Here is a 23,924-nt window from a genome sequence, read left to right as displayed (position 1 = left end):
TCGGGTGAGAGGCTGGCGAGAGAAGAAAAACAGAGCTGGGAGACAAAGGAGCCAAGAAAGGAGTTTGGAAAAAAAAAGAGAGGGGGTGGGGCAAAAAAAAAAGCTGAAAAAAAGTTTACATTTAGAGTCACAGAATTTGATATTTTTTTTCACAGAAGAATCAGGTTTCTGACCACGGAGAGAGTCACCAGCTGGCTCCAGGTCATGAAGGTCAGGCCAAGCCAGACCTGGTTTTACTCCCATTGCATGCTGGGACTTGCACGCCCTGCTTTTCCTAAGGAAGTCTGACCTACGTGTCCAGACAGTGGGATATAAGGGAATAAAACAGACTGGATCAGCCCAACCCATGTGACTCGAAGCCTTCTGGTCACCCTAGCTCTAGTGTAGGGATCAGCAGGCGGACAGTAGCCCACAGAAATGGTCAGCCATTGAGATTATGAAATATATAAAAAAAAAAGCCAAAACGCTACTCTGTAATGCTAGACAGCTAGATGTCAATGTTAATAAGGAGCCTGGAAATTCGGGGAGCAGTGGCTCCCAGGAGAAGGGGAAATCCAGGTACCCACAAATTCTAACAGCTAGCATAGCCCTTACAGGGAGTCTCTGCAGCACGAGGAGCGCTGTTGCTTTGAATAACTTGTGGGAGGTGATGATACAGCTGCAGAGCAGTCCCTCTTCGGTCCACGTACACCTGCATTCATGCATGCACACAGACCCACACGCGCACATCTCAGGCTGCGAGCCCCGTCCTGGGGCTCGGGGCTCCACGCTTGCTCTCCCCCACCCCCCCAAAGGTCACATCCCCCCCATTCTCCCTGGATCCCCCCTGCTCCGATAGTTCTTGTTCTGGTAATACTCACCGAGCAGGCAGCATGTTCACTCTCTCTCTCGCTCCAGATGTGGTACTTAGCAACCTGCCAGCAGCTGAGTGCGAAATCTCCTCATCCTTCCCCTACAGCAAACAGAAGGCGCTCACCTCTCTCCCCTCCTCCTGTTTCTAATTTCTCCTCGCTGTGTAATCTCCTTACATTTATCTCCTCCTCGCTCTGTCTCCCTTCCTCTCTGCCTGATGCTTGTTTAATTGTCTCTCTCTGCCTCTTTCTTCCTTTCCTTGGTACTCTCTCTGTCCCTTAACTTGTTCTCTTCACCCTCCTCTCTCTGTCCTCTGTTCTTTGGTGTTCATGCTCTCCCTCTCTCCCTCCATCCTCCATCCTCCCTTTTCCCTTTAGTCATGTTTCTTTGGCTTCTCACTCTCTCTTCCCTTACTCCTGCCTCTCTCAGCCCATGCAGGTGGATTCATGCACGTGCACGCCTGCCTGTCTGTGTCTCTCTCTCTGCATTTCTGTTTCTGTCTGTGCCTCTGTATCTCTGTGGTATGAGTGTCTCTGTGAATTGGAGTTTGCGGTACTTTATGTAGGTAACCCCAGCCCGGTGTTCCTCTCCTGCACGGGTGGGTACACAAACTTATTTCTTACTCTTTGGGGCTGGGACCTTTCCCTGGCCAGCTGTTTTCTCTCCCTCACTTCCCCGGGTGTGCATTCCTTATACGGGTGCAGTGAGTGCACATTAAATACTCTGGAGTCACTTCGGTAGCGTCCAAAACGAAAGTCTTTACGATAAATTCTGGCGATGAATGGCACAAAACTCAAACTGCAAGACCACAGAATTTTCTCTACACTCTCTTCCTTCTCTCTTGTTTTGGGAACCAGGGAAAACTCTCACTCTCGTGGATGAATTAAGTGGAGCTCCAAGAGGGACAGGGTCTTTTGAGCTGGGCAAAACCCCTTCCAAAACTGATAACTTGCCAAACACAGAGAGTAAAATCCTCTCTTTCTTTCCCCAGGGTGGTAACCGGATGGGTGCTTCCAGTTGGTGCCATGTTCCTTTAATCACAGCTAGGAGATCTTCTTTTATTTTACTCAGAGAATAGTTCCAAGGCCCTCTTGCATTTAGTTCCAATACAAGCCCCTGTCCATCCTCTGTACACATCGCTGATTATAATCGCTGTCTTGGCACCCAAAAAACGCACTGAGATTGATTTATTTATTTGGTAGGTTTTTCTATACCTTCATTTAGGGCAATTCCTTCACATGCAGGGTGGTTTCCAACTTTTTACTGATAGTTGATTAGAAGACTGAAGAATATTTACAGTTTCAATCTGTCTTTCAATCAGCGTCAATAAATAGTAAGGTAGTGGAAAGATTAATAAACTTGGGACCTCAATTCTCTGGGTGGAACTCCCTCTCTCTGACACCTGAAATGCCTCGTCTAGGCCTTTCTCTGACACCTGAAATATCTTTGTAAGCCTCTCTGGGTAAAACTTCCCTTCTCAGACACCTGAAATGTGTCTTTATAAGCATCTCTGGGGTGGAACGCCCTCTTTCGGACATTTGACATGTCTGTAAGCCTTTCTGGAGTAGAACTCTCTCTCAAACACATGAAAAGTCTGATTTTTAAGCCTCTCTGAGTTGGAACTCTCTCTTGCAGGCCGATACAGTACAGTGTGCTCCGGCGGAGCGCACTGTTTTTCCGCGTTTGGACGCATGTTTTTGACGCGCTAGCTTTACCCCTTATTCAGTAAGGGGTAATAGCGTGTCAAATGCGCATCCAACCCCACGAAACCAATAGCGCCCGCAACATGCAAATGCATGTTGATGGCCCTATTAGTTATTCCCGTGCGATTCAGTAAGTAAAATGTGCAGCCAAGCCGCACATTTTACTTTCAGAAATTAGCGCCTACCCAAAGGTAGGCGTTAATTTCTGCCTGCACCCTCCGACTTAATATCATGGCGATATTAAGTCTGAGGTCCCAAAAGTTAAAAATAATTTTAAAAAAATGTAAAATCGGCCCGCGGCTCGTGGGTTGAAAACTGGACGCTCAATTATGCTGGCGTCTGGTTTCCGAACCCGTGGCTGTCAGCGGGTTTGAGAACCGACGCCGGCAAAATTGAGCGTCGGCTGTCAAACTCGCTGAAAGCCGCTGCTCCTGTCAAAAAAGAGACGCTAGGGACGCGTTAGTGTCCCTAGTGCCTCTTTTTACCGCGGGCCCTAATTTAAATATTTTGTTTTAGTGAATCGTGTGCACAGGAGAGTGGCCTGTGCGTGCGCTGGGAGAGCGGGCGCTTGCCTACTCTCCTGCGAATTTTACTGTATCGGCCTGTTGGACACTTGTTAGTTTAGCCTCTCTGTCTGCCTGAAAACCTTGGGAGTCAGACTCTCTGCCCAGATGAGCTTCTGGAGTGACAGACTCACAGCCCAGATTCGTTTCTGGACTGTGACTGCCCAGAGAACCTTGTGTCAAAGCCTCACAGAGTAGAGTATATGAGGTGTGAATGTATTAGAAAGTTGTGTGAATGGACAGTAGCCAATCCATTGTTGGCGACTTGACATGGTGACCTGGCTTGAGGGGCTGAGCAGTTTATCTGAGTCCTGCTTTGGCTAAATTAAAAAAGTTTAAATTAATATTTAATGATGATTTTTTTTTTTTTACGAATGCCGGTATATAAAAGTTATAAATAAATAAATAAATAAATATAAGCTTTCTTCTATATTTTTCCCCAATATATTTTGATTTTATCACAGTTTTGAATCTGTTCTTGCGTGTGGCTGGATTGTTGTTTCCCAATAGATATTGCATATTTCTTCTGTGTTGTGTGTGGCTGATTAATTTAGAAAAAAAATTCTCCAGTAGATAGTATTTCATTTCTGCTGGGTTTTTTTTATTCTGTTTTGTGTGTTGCTGGAGTCTTACACTTGTTTTCTAGGTGGAATTATATTTGCTAGGTATTTTAGATTCCTTGTCTGTTGTTAAGAGAGTATCAGAGCACTACTTACTTAATAGATACATCAGGGTGTGGTTTGAAAGTGTTGCACAGCTAGAGGTTTATACCATAATCTAGTTAGAGACAATTTAAAAGCACATGGTGACCTGGCTGAGGGGCTGAGCAGTTTCCTTGAGTCCTGCTTTGGCTAAGTTGAACAAGTCTCAATTAATATAGCTTTCTTCTCTATTTTTCCCCAATATATATTGACTTTATCTCTGCTGTTTTGTTCATTGATTTATGATTACTAATAATCTCAACTGTTAGAAGTCCTCCCTCCCTTCTCCTCTACCTACCAGCTTGCTCTTCTAATATGGTCTTCCTGGGGTAGATAACTGCAGTAATTGGTAAGAAGATAATTCAATAAAAGAAGTTCTCTATCAGACCCATTGAAGGAAATGACTGTGGTGCTTTAATCTTGAGGCAAGTGTTTTGGAAATTTAGGGCTTGCCCTGTTTGTTCTTGGGTGAAAAAGTTCTTGGGTGAAAAAGTTCTTGGGTGAAAAAGTAGTTGACTCTCATCTTAAAGCTGTATTAGCTGCAACAGAAAAGAAATGAGCTGCCAGCAAGGTAGCCTCACCCCACTTCACAGCATTCAGATACCTTTCCCCTGCTACCACCAAAAACTCAGAATCCCAGAAGCAAGCGATTTACAGTCGGCTCGGGGAAAATAAGAGCAGTGTCCCCCCAAAAAAACATCCACTCTTCACGAGTGTGCAATCCAGATGTCCGCCACCACTTGCACAGAGCATCCGGAAACCCAAGGATAAATGGATTTCAGTGGGGCTCTGATAGGATAAGACTTGTGATGCAGAGACGCACATTCTCTCAAGTGACAAAAGTACAAAATGCCTTCTCTGTATTAGAAAATTAAAAAGCTCCAGCAATGGAGACTGACGTGGTATCCGACAGGAAAGAAGGAACCCGACGTGCACAGAAATTCCATAATGCAACCAAAAACCGTAAGAAAAAGCTCAGTGTGTTGGGAGGGATGCCTCTGTCATCAGAGGCACTAATTTGGGAAGTATTTTCAAGGCAAACACTATAGTTAAATGCCTTCTGGGCTCTTCAGCTGGTAGAACTGCAAATCAGATAGTGTAATCTCTGAAGAAGGTAAAGACTCTAAAGCCGACATTATCTATCTAGGACCCAACGATCTGGCTGATAACAGCATGCGAGCAGAACAGCGAGATTTCCAGGCTCTGGGGAAGCAGATTAGGCAGATGGCAAAAACTATTGCCTTTTCAGATATACCAGAGAAAGAAGGGAGGCCTGCAGAGGTGTAGTGAAATTGAAAGGTGATGAGAAGCACAATATGGAGAGAGAGACAAAGAAATGGCAGAAATATTAAACAAATGCTTTAGTTCAGTGTTCACTAAAGAAGACCCTGGAGAAGGACCGTTGCTGTTTGATAAGACCGTGGATGGGAGTGGAGTAGACGCTGCCCCGTTTTCAGTAGAGAGTATATGGAAAGAGCTAGGAAACATGAAAATGGACAAGGCCACGGGGCCTGATGAGGTTCATCCCAGGATACTGAGGGAGCTCAGAGATGTGCTGACCGGTCCGCTGTGTGACCGGTTCAATAGATCCCTGGAAACGGGAGTGGTGCCGAGTGATTGGAGAAGAGTGGGGGTGGTCCCGCTTCACAAGAGTGGGAGCAGAGAGGAGGCTGGAAACTGCAGGCCAGTGAGCCTCACCTCGGTGGTGGGAAAATTAGTGGAGACCCTGCTGAAGGAAAGAACAGTGAACTATGTACAAACTGGTAGGTTGCTGGACCCGAGACAACGTGGATTCACCAGGGGAAGGCCCTGTCAGACAAATCTGATTGATTTTTTTTTGATTGGGTGACAAGGCTATTTGAGGCATGCCCTTTATAGGGCTATGATCGGTTTTATGAAAATATTTTCTGATGTCATAGTGTTTTTAGTATATTTTTGTATAAATTAGATAAGACTTAATTTCTTTGTAGAGTTGTGTAATTTGTAATATTGAATATAAAATGTGTATTTCTTAATATAAATGTATTTAATGTAAAATAAATTGATGCTTTTTCAAATATAAAACGGGTTTGTAATAAAAATGGTAAAAACTATTTCAAAGTAAATTATAAAAATGTGATAAAGTTAATGCTGGGCTATCCTGTTTGTTTGGAATTTATTGTTTTGTTTACGGTTTTTGCCCTTAGGGGTTGGTTTTTGATACTTAGTTTAGACTATTTCTTTCCAACTTGAATATGGCCCATAATACTTGGGAAAATATATTGAGTGTTTCTGATTCGTAACTACAAGAGATTTTAGAGGTTCCTCCACGTTTTAGCCAATCATTTTCTGATACAGATACAGTGGCTTGGGAGAAAATGTTAACAAATAAGCACACGTACCAGTGCCAGTACACTAGCAGAGTTTGTACAGGACTAGAATAAGATTTTAAATAAATGTGCCTTAGATCTGATGCTTTTAATTATAAAAAAAAAAAACCAAAAACAAAACTCGGACCATGGCTTTGACCGTATGCCCTGATTTAGATCAAACTATAGGAACCGTAATGCATAAATCTTCAGTGAAACTTTTTGAAAAGGCACAGCACCAATCTCACATGCGATGCCATTTTGGCGAAGCATGTCAAGAAAAATCAAAGCATAAGCTCTTTGGGGAAGGCACTTTTTCAGCAGAACTTTAGCATCTCATTCAGCTGTAGGCACCCCTCTGGGAGAGGTTAAAGCTAGCTGTAGGTGTCTGCTCCAGAGAGCTTATGCTTTGATTTTACTTGTGATTTCTCGCCAAAGTGGATGCAAGAATCTGCTCTCTGGAGTGGGCACTTACAGCTAGCCGAACAAAGCGTATGCTCTCTGGGAAGGGCATCTATAGTTAAACAGTCTGCCAAAGCTGGGATACACAGTGCTGGTGTACTTGAGAGCTTCCCCTGTAAATTTAAACTCTCGGGACTGAGGTGGAGTTATTCTATTGCTGTGTCCAGTCTGGTCGAAGCAGCTAGAGACAGTACCACAATGGGCCCAGCAGTAGTATAACATGGCTACCAGAAACGGAGTTACGTTTTACTCCTGCTCTGACCCAGTAGTTACATTTCCAGCGTTAAGAAAAAATGTGTTTTAAGCTGTCTGCCCTTTAATACACCTCCCTGCCTTGCTGGAGAACGGCTCGTGCCTTCTTTTACATTGAACCCATGCTAATTTAAATACTAGTTTTTTACTCCTGGTTTCATGCACATTTTTTAGAGTTAAAAGCCCTGTTAAATACCAGAGTTAATTTACTGCAGAAAAAGCACGCCAAAACGGGAATAAAAACCTGCGCCAATGTTAGCATGCCTTAATACATCGGCTCCTTAAATTCCGACCTGAAGGTTTTAGCTCTTGAAAGCTAGTCACGATATGAGAGTGAGAGACAGAGACAGCAAGGGCAAGGAGAGAATGAAAACTGAAAAGACAGAAGATATACAGAGTGGTGTTAGAAATTAAAAGGTTTTGTAGCCACTGCCACATAGGATGGGCTAAGGGATGGGGCAGAGTGGGGGGGCCAGCATAGTGTCCTCCCATGGTTAACCCTGGGCCACCCCAAAAATTTCAGGTTTGGCTACCCCCCTCTGAAGTAAAGCAAGACTACGAGTCCCAGCATGCATTGCAATGGGAGTGGCTTCCTAGGACTGGCTTGAGCTGAGCCATCAGAATGTTAGCAGATGGGTCACTGTGATGTCACACATCTTTCTGATATTACAAGAGCTCTCTTCCCCCGAGTCTCTGCTTTCGATGCTGGATGTTCTCTGGCTTGTTCATGGACCATGTTTGGGGTTAATAGGCCCCTCCGACAGTCCTAGGGATGTGTACTCTGAGATATGTGCTGTGCGTCCTGCCCTGGATAATCGGAACTTGCCGGGCAGGTACATAGCAGATATTACATCACTTCCATGGTGTTCCATTATTTCTGGACAGCCATTGCTGGTATTGTCCCTAAGGTACCCATGCCAGAGTTGAAAGAGTACTAACTCCAGCTATGACAATAGCATGATTATATTTTTTAAGAAAAAAGCTCAGATAATTTATATGGGTTTTGATTGAAGAGTCTACCCTTTCTTTCTTAGATTGTGAATCTGTGGATTTACAAATCCACAGATTCACTGGAGATAAACCAAGCCCGGGTCAGGTAGTCCCGGGTGATGTGGAGTTATTTGATAACCCTCGCAAGAGCACCAAATTTCGGGACCCCTGAGGCAGGACTAGGGTTGGTTTTAGTGCCAGAAGTGCTGTGTGCAACCACAGGGAACAACGCAGTCTCCATAGCCAAGGAAGGGGGTCCTCCAACTTTGGATAAAGGCGCCCCTTTCAAGCCATGGCGACACCCTCTCTAGCCAGGCAGCTATGTTCCTTCCAAGCCGTGGAGGCATCCCATTCAAATTCACAGATCACACACCCACTAAAGCCAACCCTGGGCAGGACAGTAGACCTGACTCATGTTGGGAAGAAGCCAGAGGAAGTGTCTGATGGGTAAGATATTAAATTCAGAATCCCAGGGGGGATATTGAACTGTAAGGCCTCCCTCTATTTCAGACTGTGGATTTCGTGCTGACTACGACGGACTTCCTCCTGGCAACAGCAGCTACGGTTTCCACCAGTCCCGGATAATTGGCGGCAGGGATGCTCTCCCCGGGGAGTGGCCCTGGGCCGTCAGCCTTCAGATCGGGAACAGACATTTCTGCGGAGGCTCCATCCTGAATTCCTGGTGGATCCTTACAGCTGCTTACTGTTTCCAGGACGCCATGTGAGTATCTCAGCCTTTTCGGTCCAAATCAATCAGTACCACACTGGAGCCTCCCTCTGCATTTTCAGCCCCTGTGCCTTTTGTATTTTGCTGGGTCTCCTCCAGTAGTTCGGTCCCTGTGTTTTCTAAATTTTGCTGGTCTAATCTGGTATTTTCAGTTCCTGTGCTTTTTGCATTTTACCAGCGTCTCCTCAAGCATTTTCAGCTTCTGTGCTCTCTGCATTTTGCTGGAATCTTCTTTTTAATTTCATTGAATTTCTTTAGCAATGAAAACAATTCCAACAACCACCTTACAAGAGTCAATAGTCCACAAAGAGTTGATCCTTTTAACAAGGTGTACCTTATATCTACTCCCCCCCCCCCCCCCCCCCCATTTTCAACAGGGTAGCACTTATCATGGGTCTCACTCTCCCAACCCTCCTCCCCGTCCTCTCCAAACTTTCTCCCTTGCCTCTCCCCCATACCTAATACCAGGTCTCTCTCTCTCAGAGAATGACACACACGTTCTCTGGCATGCAGGCACACACACACTCACTCTTCTGCTGTTGTGCTGTTGCTCATGTACTCAATCTGAAAGTGTGCCTTGTCAAAGTTCTAGAAACTTTGACATACGTTTTCCGCATCGGGCTCCATCTGATGATGTCACCCCTGTGTGAGAACTAACATCTTGCGGTCCTCGGAGAGCATCTGTTACAGGTAAGCAACTCTGCTTTCTGTTCTTATCTATTTCTGGGCTTTCGGCCAACCTGACCAGCTGCAATTTGTCAGAACAGTTCCACGCACTAGTGATATTTAATGCTTTTAAACAAGAGCCCAGCAGTTTATTGCCTTGTCTGTTGGGGAGGATGCCCCTTAGACACTGTATCAAGAGGCCCATCCCATGTCAGCCCAATCTTCCACTCTCTCAAGGTCCTCCTGCAATTTATCACAACCCAACTGTGATTTAACTACTCTGAATAATTTTGTGTCATCTGCAAATCTGATCCACCTCACTTGTCTTACTTCTTTCCAGATCATTTATAAATATATTAAAAAGCACCGGTCCAAGTACAGATCCCTGAGGCACTCCACTGTTTACCTTTTTCCACTGAGAAACGGACCATTTAATCCTCTGTTTCCTGTCCCTCCTATCCCTGCGCTCTTTGCTTTTGCCCAGCATCTCCTGCAGAAGTTTTGGGTCCTGCTTGCTCTACATTTTTTCCAGTTGCCCTGCAATTTTCAATCCTTGCATTCTGATATCACACACACACTCTTGGAGTTCTTATGGGTTGTGCTCTGTTCTTGGTGCTCAGTTTCAGATCTAAGCACCTGAGAGTGGAAGTGGGGGCGACGGTCCTGCAGAAGACCAAGGAGCTGATCGAGGTGAGGAAGATCATCGCTCACTTGTGGTACACCAAGTGGAACAACAACAACGACATAGCCCTGCTGCTGCTGTCCACCCCCATAGAGTTCAACGTGCTGAAGACGCCCGTCTGCCTCCCCCCTGCTGGTAACTTCAACAACAAAGACTGGACGTCATGCTTTGTGCTCGGGTGGGGCACGATAGATCACGGTGAGTGCACCATGTGTACCAGTCCTAACGTATCAATGAGAACACGACTCTTCCAAGGGGAAGGAAAAGATGAAGCTTTATGATCCATAGGAGGCTCGTCTGTGTGGGAGGATCTGTATTGTTTTAGTTAATATTTAGTTGTACAGCTTGGCTAGTTAGCTGGATAAATTTATCTGACTAACTTAGCCTATATTTTCAGTGGCATGGCTGTCCTAAACTTACTCGGATAAGTTTTTCCAGCTAACCAGAGTTATCAGGACAAGTTATTTGGCTAACTCTGAATATCGGAGTTAGCCGGATAGCTTCTCTGGCTAACTCAGCTCCTCCCCTTTTTCTACATATGGAGGACTTCAGAATGTATGATAGCCCTTTACTTTAAATCCTACAGCCATCACTGCATGCTACGGTATTATAACAAAAAAAAACCCAATCCAAAAAAACCCCTTCCTTTTTCTACATATGGAGGACTTCAGAGTCCAATTAATCAAGCAAAGCTCCCAAGAAGAAAGAAATAAACTTCAAAGCACAATCAAATAAGCACATTTTCCTAGGAAAAAGAAATGGGCTACAAAGCAGAATCAACGTACTCTCGGCAAGCAAGAGTTTTAGTTTAGCAGTTTAAAGAGGCCCGCCGTGTTTAGCCAGTGCCAGGTCCCATTTCAGCAGCTCTGAGTGCTGCCTCTGCAGCACCCACAACCTTAGCTGACTCGGGCAGTGCAAGACCTGAACCTGGAATCAAAGCCCGAATCTTCCTCGTGGCAGTGTCTAGTACTTGCCATTGAGCCAGCAAGCTGGCCCCATTTCCTAGGTTTCTAATTATATATATATATATAACCTGTTTTGGTTTTACAGGCCAACTAAAAGCTTCCCAGGTTTTACAGAAGGTGGACATGGTGCTGGTAGAGTGGGCGAAGTGTAAGAGGTGGTTGTGGAAGATAACCCTAAACATGCTCTGTGCAGGTTATGAGGAAGGAGGCCATGACACCTGCCAGGTGAGACTTTGCTTACAATTTGAGTGCTTGCAGTGTCCTTATGACAGTTATTTGAGATGAGACTTAAGAAACTAAACGGAGGGGGAGGGAAGAGGATAGATACAAATGTTCAGATGTTTCAAAGACATAAATAATGCACAGGAAGCAAAACTTTCTCAGTGGAAACTAAGTTGTTAGAACAATGATTTCCAACCTTTTTTGGGTGCATGGACCCTTTTCAATATCCAAAAGATTTAGGGACCTCCATCCTGCCCCCATTACTATTGCCCCCTCCCCTTAGCATATCTGCCCCGGTTTTTCCCTCTCCGTCCTCACAGTCCGTCTCTCTTCCGTCCTCCTCCCACGTCTGCGGTCTCCACCAAACTTTTCCAGTATCTCTCTCCCCCTCACCAATCTCTCCAAGCCCTGGCCCTCCCCACCAATCTCGCTTTCTTGCCCCATCCATCCTCGCTGATCTTTCTCTCCTCAGGTCCTCCTCACCCACTTTTTCCTCCCCCTCAAACTCCTCCCCACCAGTCTTCCCAATCCATCCCCACCACCCTCTCTTCCATGCCCCTCCTCACTACTGTCTCTCCCACTCCACCTGCCAACCCATCAGTCTCTTTCCCCACCTAGGCCCTCCCCACCCCCTCCTCACTAGTTTCTCTCTCTCTCTCTAGCCTCTCCCTTACTGATCTCTTTCTTACACCCCGCTCCTCCCCACCAGCCTCTCTCTCTTCCCTGTCAATCCCATTATTTTCTCTCCCCATCACCTCTCTGTCTTTCTCTCTCTCTCCTTCCCTTTCAGCCTCTCCTCGCTGGTCTCTCTTGTCACCCCCAGTCCATCTCCCTCCAGATTTCCCCCTCTCTCCCCAGTCAGTCTCTCACCTCCCCACCAATCTTTGCCTCCTCAATTACTCACTCTCCTCTCACCTTGTCCATGATACTTCTGTTACTAATTTCTTGGCTGGTGTGGACCAATCCTGCCCTTGAACTTCTAGCTTCACTGCTGCCACACTCGCAATGCTCTAGCATGTGTAGACCTGATCTCCTCCTTCCTTCACTAATGCCCCAGTTTGTATGAGCCTTCTGTTGCCACTGCTGTTTTCTCCAGAAGCAGATCCTCCTGCTCTTATGACTTTTCCTTCCTGTGGGGACCCCCTGTGATGGTCGCAAGGACAACCAGAGGTTTATGGGCCTACAGGTTGGGACCACTGTTCTATGACAATAGGTTATATAACATTAAGGTGCCAGGGGATAGGATTAACATAAGGAAATATTTATTCATAGAAAGTACGATGGGTACATGAAACAGTCTCCAACAGCAGGATGGATTAGCCATAACACATGGGTAATATCATTTGATGGCACCGAATGGCCCACGCAGGACTTCCAATGAAAATGCTGCCTCATAAGGATTCTCAGTCAGTTATAGAGCTTAACTCTAGTGAGGTAAACAGCTCTCCAGGGAGGCAGGTGGGTATTACTAATGAATTCTGCTGTTTACAGAGATCGCAAAATAATTCTCTCTGTTTACAAATAGGGCTGAATTAGGGGGGGGGGGGGGAGAGTCCAAAGCTGAGGGTTGTACAACAGAGCACTTACTGGAAAAACAACGTGGCTCCCCCATAGCGAGTGGACTACTGGGTGAACAGCCTATACAGAGTTGCTTGACCAAAGTTACTGTCCTTCCTTGAGAAACTGTTCGGACAGAAATGGGATGTAATGGTGTGCACAGATGACTAAATTGCAGCTTTGCCGACATTCTCAACAGAAGCAGCTCTTGGATGCACAACTAAAGTAACCATTATTCTTACTTGATCAGCCTTCTCAGCATTTGTAAGCTGGAAGCCGTCCAGCAGATAAATGTGCAATACAGTCTGCTACCCAGTTGGAAATAGTACGTTGGGATCATAGCAGATAAACAATTTAGACACCTGTCGACATGGTTGAGGCCCTTCTGAAGGACCTTCTCATCCTGTGTGTTCGCAGCTTTGAAAAAGCAAGAGTGTGAAGCAGCATCCCTGACCAAACCCCGCTAGAGCAGCACAAAGGACTGGTCCCAGCCATCTCTGGTCCCGGTCCACTTTAAGACAGAGCATTATGGGTACAGAGTGGCTTCCAGAGCTGAATATAATGCAGGTAGAGGGGAGCAAGGGGGAGGCCCAGGAACTACAGTAGATGCCAGCTTCTTCCCAAGAACTGAGTTAAGAGGGAAAGCAGCCTTGAGATTGAAATGCTTCAATGTTTTTTGACTAAGAATGCTTGTGAATGCTGAATATTGAAGCACTGTGAATAGAGCACTGAGAAAGCCTTGACTGTTCTCGTATTGTGCCAAATATGGTGTCAGAAGTGGGATTATCTGTGCTAGATAAGGCCCAGCCAGAAGCTCATGCCTCAAAGGAAAAAGAAAAGGAAAATTAGTTTTGTTTGGAAACCTGGTTGCTTTAACATTTTACAAAGCAGTGCTCAAAACTCCAGGAGAGGGAGAAAGAAGAGGAAAAAAACTTTTCGCCTCTGTTTGGAAATTTGTGTCACTAAAGAGAAGCACAGAATTTGGTCAACGTGGAGGATATAAAAAATCTTTGTGTGAATTTTTATCACGTTGTGCATTTAAGGTCTTTCACAGCTTATTGAAAGAACTTGGAACAGGAGAGGTCTTCAAGTGGAGATGAGTGCTCTAATGGCAGGATTCTGAAGAGATAACTGTGAAACCTTCCTCCAAATCTATCAGTGTACAAACACTCACCCAAGACCCTGATGGATTGCCGAAGCTGGCAAGATCCTTCAAAACACTCGGCATGGGTTCTGAGTACTAACCCCAAAAGGTCGCACAGGAGAGTGATTTTGCATCAGTGTAGAAATGGATGTGACTTTCTCAATTCGAGAGAGGTTGTACAATTTCCTCCTTAAGACTAGCAGCTAAGGAGGAAAATGAATCCTCAGTCAGGTTCCATCTTGTGTTGTGCAGACTGACGTGTCCTCTGGATTGAAGCCATTGAAGAGACATCTTCTTCAGAGGCCAGTAAGGAATCATCATTCTGGGATAGAAGAATGGAGCAGATAGGTGCAAGGTTATCTTGTGTTTCATGAAGAAAGGGGGATTTGGAAAAGTTCCTCTGTCTGGTCCTTGCAGTGGCAGTGAGACAAACTGCTGCTCCAGCACAGTGCGGCACATTGAGGGCACAGAAGTAATCTGATACACCAATAGCACCATGCCCTTCTGCGCTGACTGCATCAATGCACTGATGTCGCTAGTACTCCATACATCAGTGCCGTCAGTGTGCCGATACTCTGTATATCAGTGGTGGAGGTGGCCCCATGCATCAGTGGTGCCAGAGCTCTGTGTTTCAGTGTTGACGACCATGCCTGGACTTTTGGGTATGCCAACCATATTGGGCTTTCACATCATTGAAGAGAGAGAATTCTGTCTCCAGTTGGTGCCAATGGCATTAAGAAAGCCCATATCCAAAGTCCTTGAATGTCTGAGGCTCAACCCTATTATTTGTTACTTTTCATCTAACTTCTTGTTCTCAATGTAACGCCACTACAGCGATTATTTCCACGTATAAGATGTGTTCCACTTACAATGTTATTTGTTATCGGACGAATTTGTTTCAATGTAACGCCACAGCTGCGATTGTTCAGTTTCAATGGAAACCGATATGATTTGATATCTTCTTTCAAGAATGTCGGTATACAAAAATTCTAAATAAATAAATAAATAAATAAATAAATAAATAACTAACTCTTTACCAATCCGCTCACCCCCCCCAGGCTGCCTTGGCAGCAGGGGGAGCCATTAAAGATGAATCCTTGTCCAACTCACTGATACGGAGCGTCGGATCCAGAGCTGTTCTTGGCCTTGGCCACTCTCTTTCTTTTTTCTTCTTTTCTTAATCTTTTTTTTTTTTTTTTAGCATTGATATAAATGCTGTAGAGGGGCTGCCGAGGCAGAACAAAAGAGAGCCTGAGAGTCCCAGAAGAAAATTGTAGCACAGATGAAAAATGACTGAGGATCTCACAAGGCAGCCTTTCCATGGGAACTCCCGCACATGCTCAGTAGAGAGAAAGCTCTACCAAGCTCAGAGACAGTGGTCTGTTTAGCGCTTTTGGAGGATGTTAGCCACAAGTTATGGGTGATTCAGCCCGGCTTGTTGATGGAGAAAAACAGTAACAGAATTCAGGAGGGCCTTAAGTAAGCACAGAGGATCCCTAGATGTGAAGAAGTGAGATACAAGTTAGAGATTAACTGGGGTCTGCGGCATTGCAACAGGAAGTACATTGGGCAGAAGGTAGATGGGCCTATAGTCCTTATCTAGTCTGTTTTCTATGTTAATACAGTGCACGAATATATCACAGAGAAGGGCTGATTCTTTACTTACCAAAAAGTAGTGATAGTCCTATAAGATGTGCAGGAGTAGCTTAATGGTTAGAGCAGTGGGCTGCAAACGAATGCAGCCAAGTCACCTTGGGCAAGTCACTTCACCCTTCATTGCCTCGGCTACAAACCATCTGGGGACATGGAAATGCCTACAGTACCTGAATATAATCTGCTTCGAAGTATCTGAAAGGCATAGTATAAAACATCAAACCTCTTATTAACTTAACCAAAGGAGGTATAGAAAATGTTAAATAAATAAGTGAATCTTCCAGACGTGTAGAGGAACAAGATCTGTAAGTGCTGGCTGTCTTTTTTTTTTTTTTTTACAGGTAGCTGACAGTTCCTCTCTTCCTCCCCACAGGGTGACAGCGGTGGGTCATTGGTGTGCAAGAAGAACAGAGAAGACCGCTGGTACGAGGTGGGGATAGTGAGCTGGGGCTATGGCTGTGCCAAGAGGAAGCACCCCGGCGTCTACACCCTGGTCTCCAACTACGTGACGTGGATAGAAATGGAGACGGCTGAGGCCAGGGAGCCCTACGTGCGGGAGGTCCAGTTTAAGGTGGAGGAGAAGGAGGAAGAAGGGAAGGCGGGTACCGTTGTCACCCCCTCAGCCGCACTTGTTTCCAGCCTCACTAACGCCGCCGCCTCCTCCACCATCTTACCGGCCATCTCCTCCTCCTCCTCCTCCTCCACCGTCCCCTCCACCGCCATCCATTCTATGGATATTGCAGGCACCCCTGGCGCTAACAGAAGCAACCGATAAGAAACCACTGTCGCTGCCCTGACCGCAAACACTACTGCCACTGCTAACTGCCCCTTCTCCCACAAAAGCTCCCCTGCCATCTGCAGCCTTCCTGCTGCCGAGGCTTTTTACCCTCGCACTTGTTACCCATCCTGGAATCTGCTGCTGCATATAACAGAACTCATCAACACTCATCTACAATAGATATATATATATATTATATATATGGAAACACACCCTGTACGATTACAGTCTCCATACATATTTTCATATAAAGCTGCCATGTGTTGTAGAATTATTTACCATTTCCTACAAGCAAGGAGCTGGCAATTTCCTTTTTCTGCTTTGGGCTTCCTTGGGCTGCTCTACCATGAGTTTTTTCATTTATAATATGTAGTTATTTAAAATATCCTGTTACCCACCCTTCCAAGACCTATATCACTCACAGCTTCCTGGGTTTTTGTTTCTCTCCCCCCCCCCCCCCCCCCCCCCCTCCGTATTTTATATTGCTTTCCAATTAATTTGCCCCGGTTTTTGCAGCGATTGTCCATGACGAGGGGCCCTGCCCCAGGGCTCCCTTCAGAATCCTGTAGACCCTAAATCCGGCCACTAGGTGTCGCCGTTGTGCCGAGAGCGCTGCCTTTGCATGACGGTATGCAGCCCTGCCACTCGGCTGGCCTAAACTGACCATTTATAATTTTATACAGTCTTGTTACTTTGGCAAAAAATACCCATTCTTTGCCCAGATTAGAGAGCCTCCCTCCCGATGCTCCCTTATAAGAATGAATGTAACGTCTGGGTCCCCTCCCCATCCTTCTTGTAGAAATGCTCGCGGTCACCAAAAGTCTCACCAATGCAAACCGCAGAAAAGAAATGAACTCGGAGACTGTTGCGAGCTGCTTATGAGGCGAAAGCTTTCCTGCCTGAAGACGGGTCGGCAGAAGAATTTCCTTTGCCCCTTCCCTCTGCGGGACTGCAAGCAAACAAAAACAGCCTCTGATAAAGAATGAGACCGAGAGTCAAGATCTGAGATAAAACATTTCTAAATTCATGCAAAATGTCCACATTTTCCTTGTACTGTGTTAAAAAAAACAAACAAAAAACCACAACACCCCCCAAACCCCCAAAACATTATTTAGATGCACATTTCCCAAAAATGACACAGAGAACATCAAATGTTTTCCAATTCCCATTTAGAGAAAGAGAAGCAATAGTAGTCCTACTCTCCCAGCCTCCAGTAGTCTGGCTCCCGAGCCTCCTCTCCCCTCCTAGATCTCCCAGGCAGACTCATTTGTAGTGCAATACTACAAAAACAGAACCATCATTCCTCATAAAACAAAATCAAGAAATATGTTGCCAGAGGATGTGGTTAGTGCAGTTAGTGTAGCTGGGTTCAAAAAAGGTTTGGATAAGTTCTTGGAGGAGAAGTCCATTAACAGCTATTAATCAAGTTTACTTAGGGAATAGCCACTGCTATTAATTGCATCAGCAGCATGGGATCTTCTTAGTGTTTGGGTAATTGCCAGGTACTTGTAGCCTGGATTGGCCTCTGTTGGAAACAGGATGCTGGGCTTGATGGACCCTTGGTCTGACCCAGCCTGGCAATTTCTTAAGTTCTTATAAATCAATCATAATAGTAAACCATACTAATAAAAAGAGGGGCATCTAATATGTAAGAACAATAAGCCTAAAACAAAAAATGTTAAACATTTCCAAAAAATCAATATAATAATTCAAGCCAATAAAATGAATCAGGATAAAATAATTTTCTCCTCTCCATACCTGGGAACTTTTGATTTTCAGTCACCCTGAGATTGTTGTGGAATAGTGGAGAGGAGGTGGGAGTCGTATACACACACACACACAACCCTTCTACCCTCTCTTCTTACATCCCTCTTCCACTTCCTCACTCCCCCTTCCATCTCACTCAACCCTCCCTTCCCATCATTCACCCCCTCACCCCCCCCCCCGACTCACCCCCTTCCCTTCCCTTTCAGTCAATCACCCTCCTCCATCTCTGCCTCTGGACGGGATAGGATCTCCCTTGCGGCCACGGGCAAGACCAGTGATAGCATTTTTGCTGCTCTATGCGAATAATTACTGTGCTGCCCCACTATTTATTCCTTTTTTTTTTTAAACACAGAATGTGGTTTTTTCCCAGTAATCAAAACGGTCAGTCCCACGCTCTGTCACAGGCCCCCTTCCCCACCGAAGAAAGCTGTTCTCCCTCCTGCAATCAAAACTTTTAAAACGGACGCTCCCCCGAACCTCAGTTCAAAATTGGGCAGGCGTCATCCACTAAGCATTATGTAAAGATGATGTCGGTGGCCCCGGAGCTGGCACCATTTTGTTGTACAGAAATGCATGCGCTGCTCTGGTGCCACCAGGTAAAACCATATGGTATTAGATCTATTGTAACGCGTGTTGGGTGTGGGTTTGACCCTTAGAAAGCATTGAGTGAACTAAGTGACAATAAAGAGATAGTAAACTTCCCCTACTAAAACAGTAATAACTGCCAGCACTCAAACAGGAACAACCCTGTCTATGAAAAGGCAATGCTGCAAATATTACAACAGGCCTTAATACATCAATGCATGTCCTGTGGGATAAACAACAAACCCGGCTGCCCTAAATCCCTATTTCTGCAAGCTAGCAGAATACGCCACTTCAGTTGCACAGGCAGAACACAGATTCACCCTCACCAAATGCAGAATAAAGAGACCATAAAGTATAAATAGAAACATGAAGACAGGAACTGAACTGGAAACTGCAACCAGCCAGACTCTGAATGCAGTGCAGCAATGGAGAAACAACCATCACTGGTCCTCATAAATCATTCACCAAACAATAAAATCAAGGAATATAAGTCAATCCTGCTGGTAAAACCATACAAATAAAAAGAATATTTCCAGCGAGTTAAGGAATAGAATAACATCCACTAATTAAGAGCTCATACATTTTAAACATTTTCCAAATGGCAGACCCAGACATCCAATAATAAAAACTAATAAGGATGGAAAAGTCACCACTCTCCATCCTTGAAAACTTCATTTCCAGTGACCCTGAGCATGTTATGAATTAATGGGGCACACACACACACACTTCCCATTCACACACACATATATACCGCAGACAGATTCCCATTCACACACCGACCCCAGTCATCCCACTGACACCCACACAACCCAGTCACGTTCCCATACACACACACACACATACACACACACACACACAACCCAGTCACGTTCCCATTCACACACACACACACACACACGTACGTTTCCCATTTGCGTGCGCACACACACCCAGGTAGGTTCCCATTCTTACCACATATACACAAAGCCTGGCTCACATTCACCACCCCCCCCAGTCAGGCTCCCATTCTCAAACACATACACACACACACCTCCCAGTCAGACTCCCAATGTCACACACTCACTCACCCCAGTCAGGCTCCCATTTTCACACACACACTCCAATCAGGCCCCCATTCTCTCTCTCTCTCACTCACTCACGCACACACACACACACACACACACACACACACATATCATCGGGAGTAGATAGGGGAGCCCATTCTATTGCTCCTCCTTGTGTGCTGGTCCCTGCACTAGTGAAATCTTGCATGGCTAGCACTTCTTCTATGCCGGGGTGAGCAAACCTTTTGAGCCATATGATTTATTGGGCCCCCCCCACCCTCCAAAATTGGGTTGTATCGTGCATATTCTATACATAGATATACATAGTAAGAACAAAATCTACAATGGAAAACTGTATTTTTTATGCATATGGCATACAATTTAATAATAATGTATTACATTTGCTTATTTAAATGTCTTATTATTCAATAATGTAAATAAAATCACAAATTACTACATATCGAACACCACAAGGGCAAAAATAGCAAACCTAATATTATCAAACATAAGTCCTAAGTGTAGTGAAAGTCTTAAAAATAAAAGAAAGAGGAAAATACTTAAATGTTCTTCAAGAGATAAATGGCAGAAAAATTAGGAAATACTGCCAGAAATCAAACTACAGAGCCAGTCAACACCCAAGCCTGCGTATTAGGATGATGAAATCATCTATCATCGTTCCAAATGACAAAAGCTGTGAAGCAAGCGTTTAGCTCCAATCCACAGCAAAAAGAAAAAGCTAGATGCAACTCTTCAAGCCCCAACAAAGGCCTGATGTTTCACCAGCAAAGGCTTCCTCGGGAGGAAAAACGCAGACTTGCTTAAAAATCTGTGTTTAAAACAGTATTCCAAGAGATGATTGGTATTGAAAGAGGCTATCGTGGTGTTGAAAACTTGCTACATTTAAATATATATCAAGTTCCTTTCAGATTCTTATATATCTCGGCCATCCTTCTACGGATAGAAGCATGGAGTAAACCAAAACTTCATACCAACACAAAGGTTCACAATCCTAACACACGCACACACACAGACAGACCCCCAGGCAGGCACTCACTCTCACACACACAGAGACAGACCCCCAGGCAGGCACTCATTCTCTCACACACACAGAGACAGACCCCCAGGCAGGCACTCACTCTCACACACACACACACACACAGAGAGATAGACCCCCAAGCAGGCACTCATTCTCACACACACACACACACACAGAGATAGACCCCCAAGCAGGCACTCATTCTCTCTCACACACACAGAGATAGACCCCCAGGCAGGCACTCATTCTCTCTCACACACACAGAGACAGGCCCCCAGGCAGGCACTCACTCTCACACACACACAGACAGACCGCCAAGCAGGCACTCACTCTCACACACACACAGAGACAGACCCCCAGGCAGGCACTCATTCTCTCACACAGACAGAGACAGACCCCCAGGCAGGTACTCATTCTCTCACACACACACAGAGATAGACCCCCAGGCAGGCACTCATTCTCTCATACACACAGAGACAGACCCCCCAGGCAGGCACTCATTCTCTCACACACACACACACAGATAAACCTCAGGCAGGCACTCATTCTCTCACACACACACACACACAGACAGACCCCCAGGCAGGCACTCATTCTCTCACACAGACAGAGACAGACCCCCAGGCAGGTACTCATTCTCTCACACACACACAGAGATAGACCCCCAGGCAGGCACTCATTCTCTCATACACACAGAGACAGACCCCCCAGGCAGGCACTCATTCTCTCACACACACACACACAGATAAACCTCAGGCAGGCACTCATTCTCTCACACACACAGAGACAGACCCACAGGCAGGCACTCACTCTCATACACACAGAGACAGACCCCCAGGCAGGCACTCATTCACTCTCACACACACAGAGACAGACCCCCAGGCAGGCACTCATTCTCTCACACACACAGAGACAGACCCTCCAGGCAGGCACTCACTCTCTCACACACACACACAGACCCCCAGGCAGGCACTCATTCTCTCACACACACACACACACACAGAGATAGACCCCCAGGCAGGCACTCATTCACACACACAGAGATAAACCCCCAGGCAGGCACTCATTCTCTCACACACACAGAGACAGACCCCCCAGGCAGGCACTCACTCTCACACACACACAGAGACAGACCCCCCAGGCAGGCACTCACTCTCTCACACACACAGAGACAGACCCCCAGGCAGGCACTCACATTCACACACACAGAGACAGACCCTCCAGGCAGGCACTCATTCACTCTCACACACACAGAGACAGACCCCCAGGCAGGCACTCATTCTCTCACACACACAGAGACAGACCCTCCAGGCAGGCACTCACTCTCACACACACACAGAGACCGACCCTCCAGGCAAGCACTCACTCTCACACACACACAGAGACAGACCCTCCAGGCAGGCACTTACTCTCACACACACAGAGACAGACCCCCAGACAGGCATTCACTCTCTCACACACACCAACACACACACACACACACACACACACACAGAGACAGACCCAGGCAGGACTCACTCTCTCACATACACACACACACACACACAAACACAGACAGACTCCCAGGCAGGCACTCATTCTCTCACACACACATACAGACAGACCCCCAGGCAAGCACTCACTCTCTCACACACACACACACACACCGATGGCCGCATGTGCCTTCCTCCCCCCCCCCCCCCCGCAGCGCACCCCGCTCCATTAGGACCCAGACACTGGAGGCAGTCACTCTTGCCTTTTCATCCCGCCTCACTGCTGCTGGCAGCCCCCTGGAAGCTTGTTTAAGTACGTGTTAACTACGCGGGTTTTGATTACCACACGCTGGCACAGTGAAGAAGCAGGAGAACGGGCACCCTCCTGGCGGGACTGTTCTTCTACCCTGGGTGGGATGGGGCCCACCGGCAGACTCGTTCCTCCTCTTCTGCTGCCGCCACCCCCACGGTGTGTGGACACCTGGTAGCCTCGGGCCTGGCTGCGGGTCTCCCACCTCCGCTGCCGGGCGGGATGAGGATCCCCTGTCGGAGGCGGGGGCCTTTTGTTGGCCAGGTGGGACGGGATCCCGTCACCAGGTGCCCCTTACAGCACGGCACCCGGGGGGGACTTAGCACCTCCTGCCTCCCCCCCTCGCTATGCCCCTGGTCAAGAGCCACACGCAGACGGAGACAGGCGTGACCCGACCTCCCTGTTGGTTACCATTAAGCCCCGGGAAGTACCAGCTAGATTAGGTTAGCGGATGGGGGAAGGACCCATTCAAATCCAGCCCCTCCCCTTGAGGGGGCCTGGGAATGGCCATCTCCTTAGGAGGCCTCGTAACAGCTCTCTCCTGAGAGTCTGGAGGCAGCCTTGTATAATTTGTTTTTGGAGGATTAGGAGGTGGTGCGGGCTTATCTTTTGCTGTACTCTTCAGGCCCAGTCAGAGGGAACAGGCTAAACCCAGCCTGGGAATCCTGAACAGGGTCGGGAGGGTGGTCCCCTGCCAGCCTACTCGCTAGCTGGGTTGGATACCTCACCCTGGGCCTTTCCTGGATTCAGGGAATGGGGGAAACCGGGACGCCCAGGGAGAGGGAAGGACCTGCCCGTCCGAGGTGGTGACCCGCTGCGAGGGATAACTCCGGTGTTATCTTGGGTTAAGGGAAAGGCTATAAAGTTTAGACATCCGGTGAAAGATTGCTGGCTTGCCCCTTCCTACCTGCAGTGGAGCAGGGTAAGAGAACCTGCGTCAGGGATCCCCCGCCCCCCGTCGTAAAGATTCTAGAGGACGCCCATCAGGAGCCTTCAGCCCTTGGGGAGAAAGAGAAGTTTACTCTCCATGTGAGGACAGGGTTTTTGGCCATACGGGGACCAACTAAAGGATACCCTGCCCACCGGGTCCTCCAGTTCACCTGATCCGGGAGGGTGCTCGGATACCTTGCACAGACAGAGGCGAATACTGTAATAAAGGAAAGAGAGACTGTGGTGCTGGAAACAAATGTATTGTGCCATCTGCAGCTATTTCGTTCAGTAAACTTAAAGTTTGGACACTAATCCAGCGAGTCCAGTGTATTCAGTTGGCCTGCAGCAATCCCAGGGAAGAGAATTGTCCCCTCTCCCAGAGATGCATAGGAGAGACACCTCTGCACGGGGCTCTGAAAGGACATCTCTCCCCCCCCCCCCCCCCCCCCCCCGCCAAAAGGATCCACACCCTGGGGAAGGGGCAACAGAGATGAGCCAGTCGGGGTTCCTGCCCCA

At 46.7% G+C, this 23,924-nt stretch overlaps 1 protein-coding gene across 1 annotated transcript; it reads left to right on the top strand.

Moving 5' to 3' along the window:
• Nucleotides 1-7,589: 7,589 nt before the first annotated feature.
• On the top strand, nt 7,590-16,431 carry LOC115078722 (serine protease 55-like). The gene is made up of 5 exons (XM_029581708.1): nt 7,590-7,714; nt 8,382-8,592; nt 9,885-10,144; nt 10,997-11,136; nt 15,861-16,431. Exons 1-5 carry the CDS (start codon nt 7,654-7,656, stop codon nt 16,260-16,262), a joined length of 1,074 nt encoding a protein of 357 aa, XP_029437568.1. The 5' UTR covers nt 7,590-7,653; the 3' UTR covers nt 16,263-16,431.
• The last annotated feature ends 7,493 nt before the right edge of the window (nt 16,432-23,924 follow it).

The sequence above is a fragment of the Rhinatrema bivittatum genome, chromosome 16 (genome assembly GCF_901001135.1).
Source record: "Rhinatrema bivittatum chromosome 16, aRhiBiv1.1, whole genome shotgun sequence".
Taxonomy (NCBI): Eukaryota; Metazoa; Chordata; class Amphibia; order Gymnophiona; family Rhinatrematidae; genus Rhinatrema; species Rhinatrema bivittatum.
This window is presented reverse-complemented; position numbering and strand designations above follow the sequence as displayed.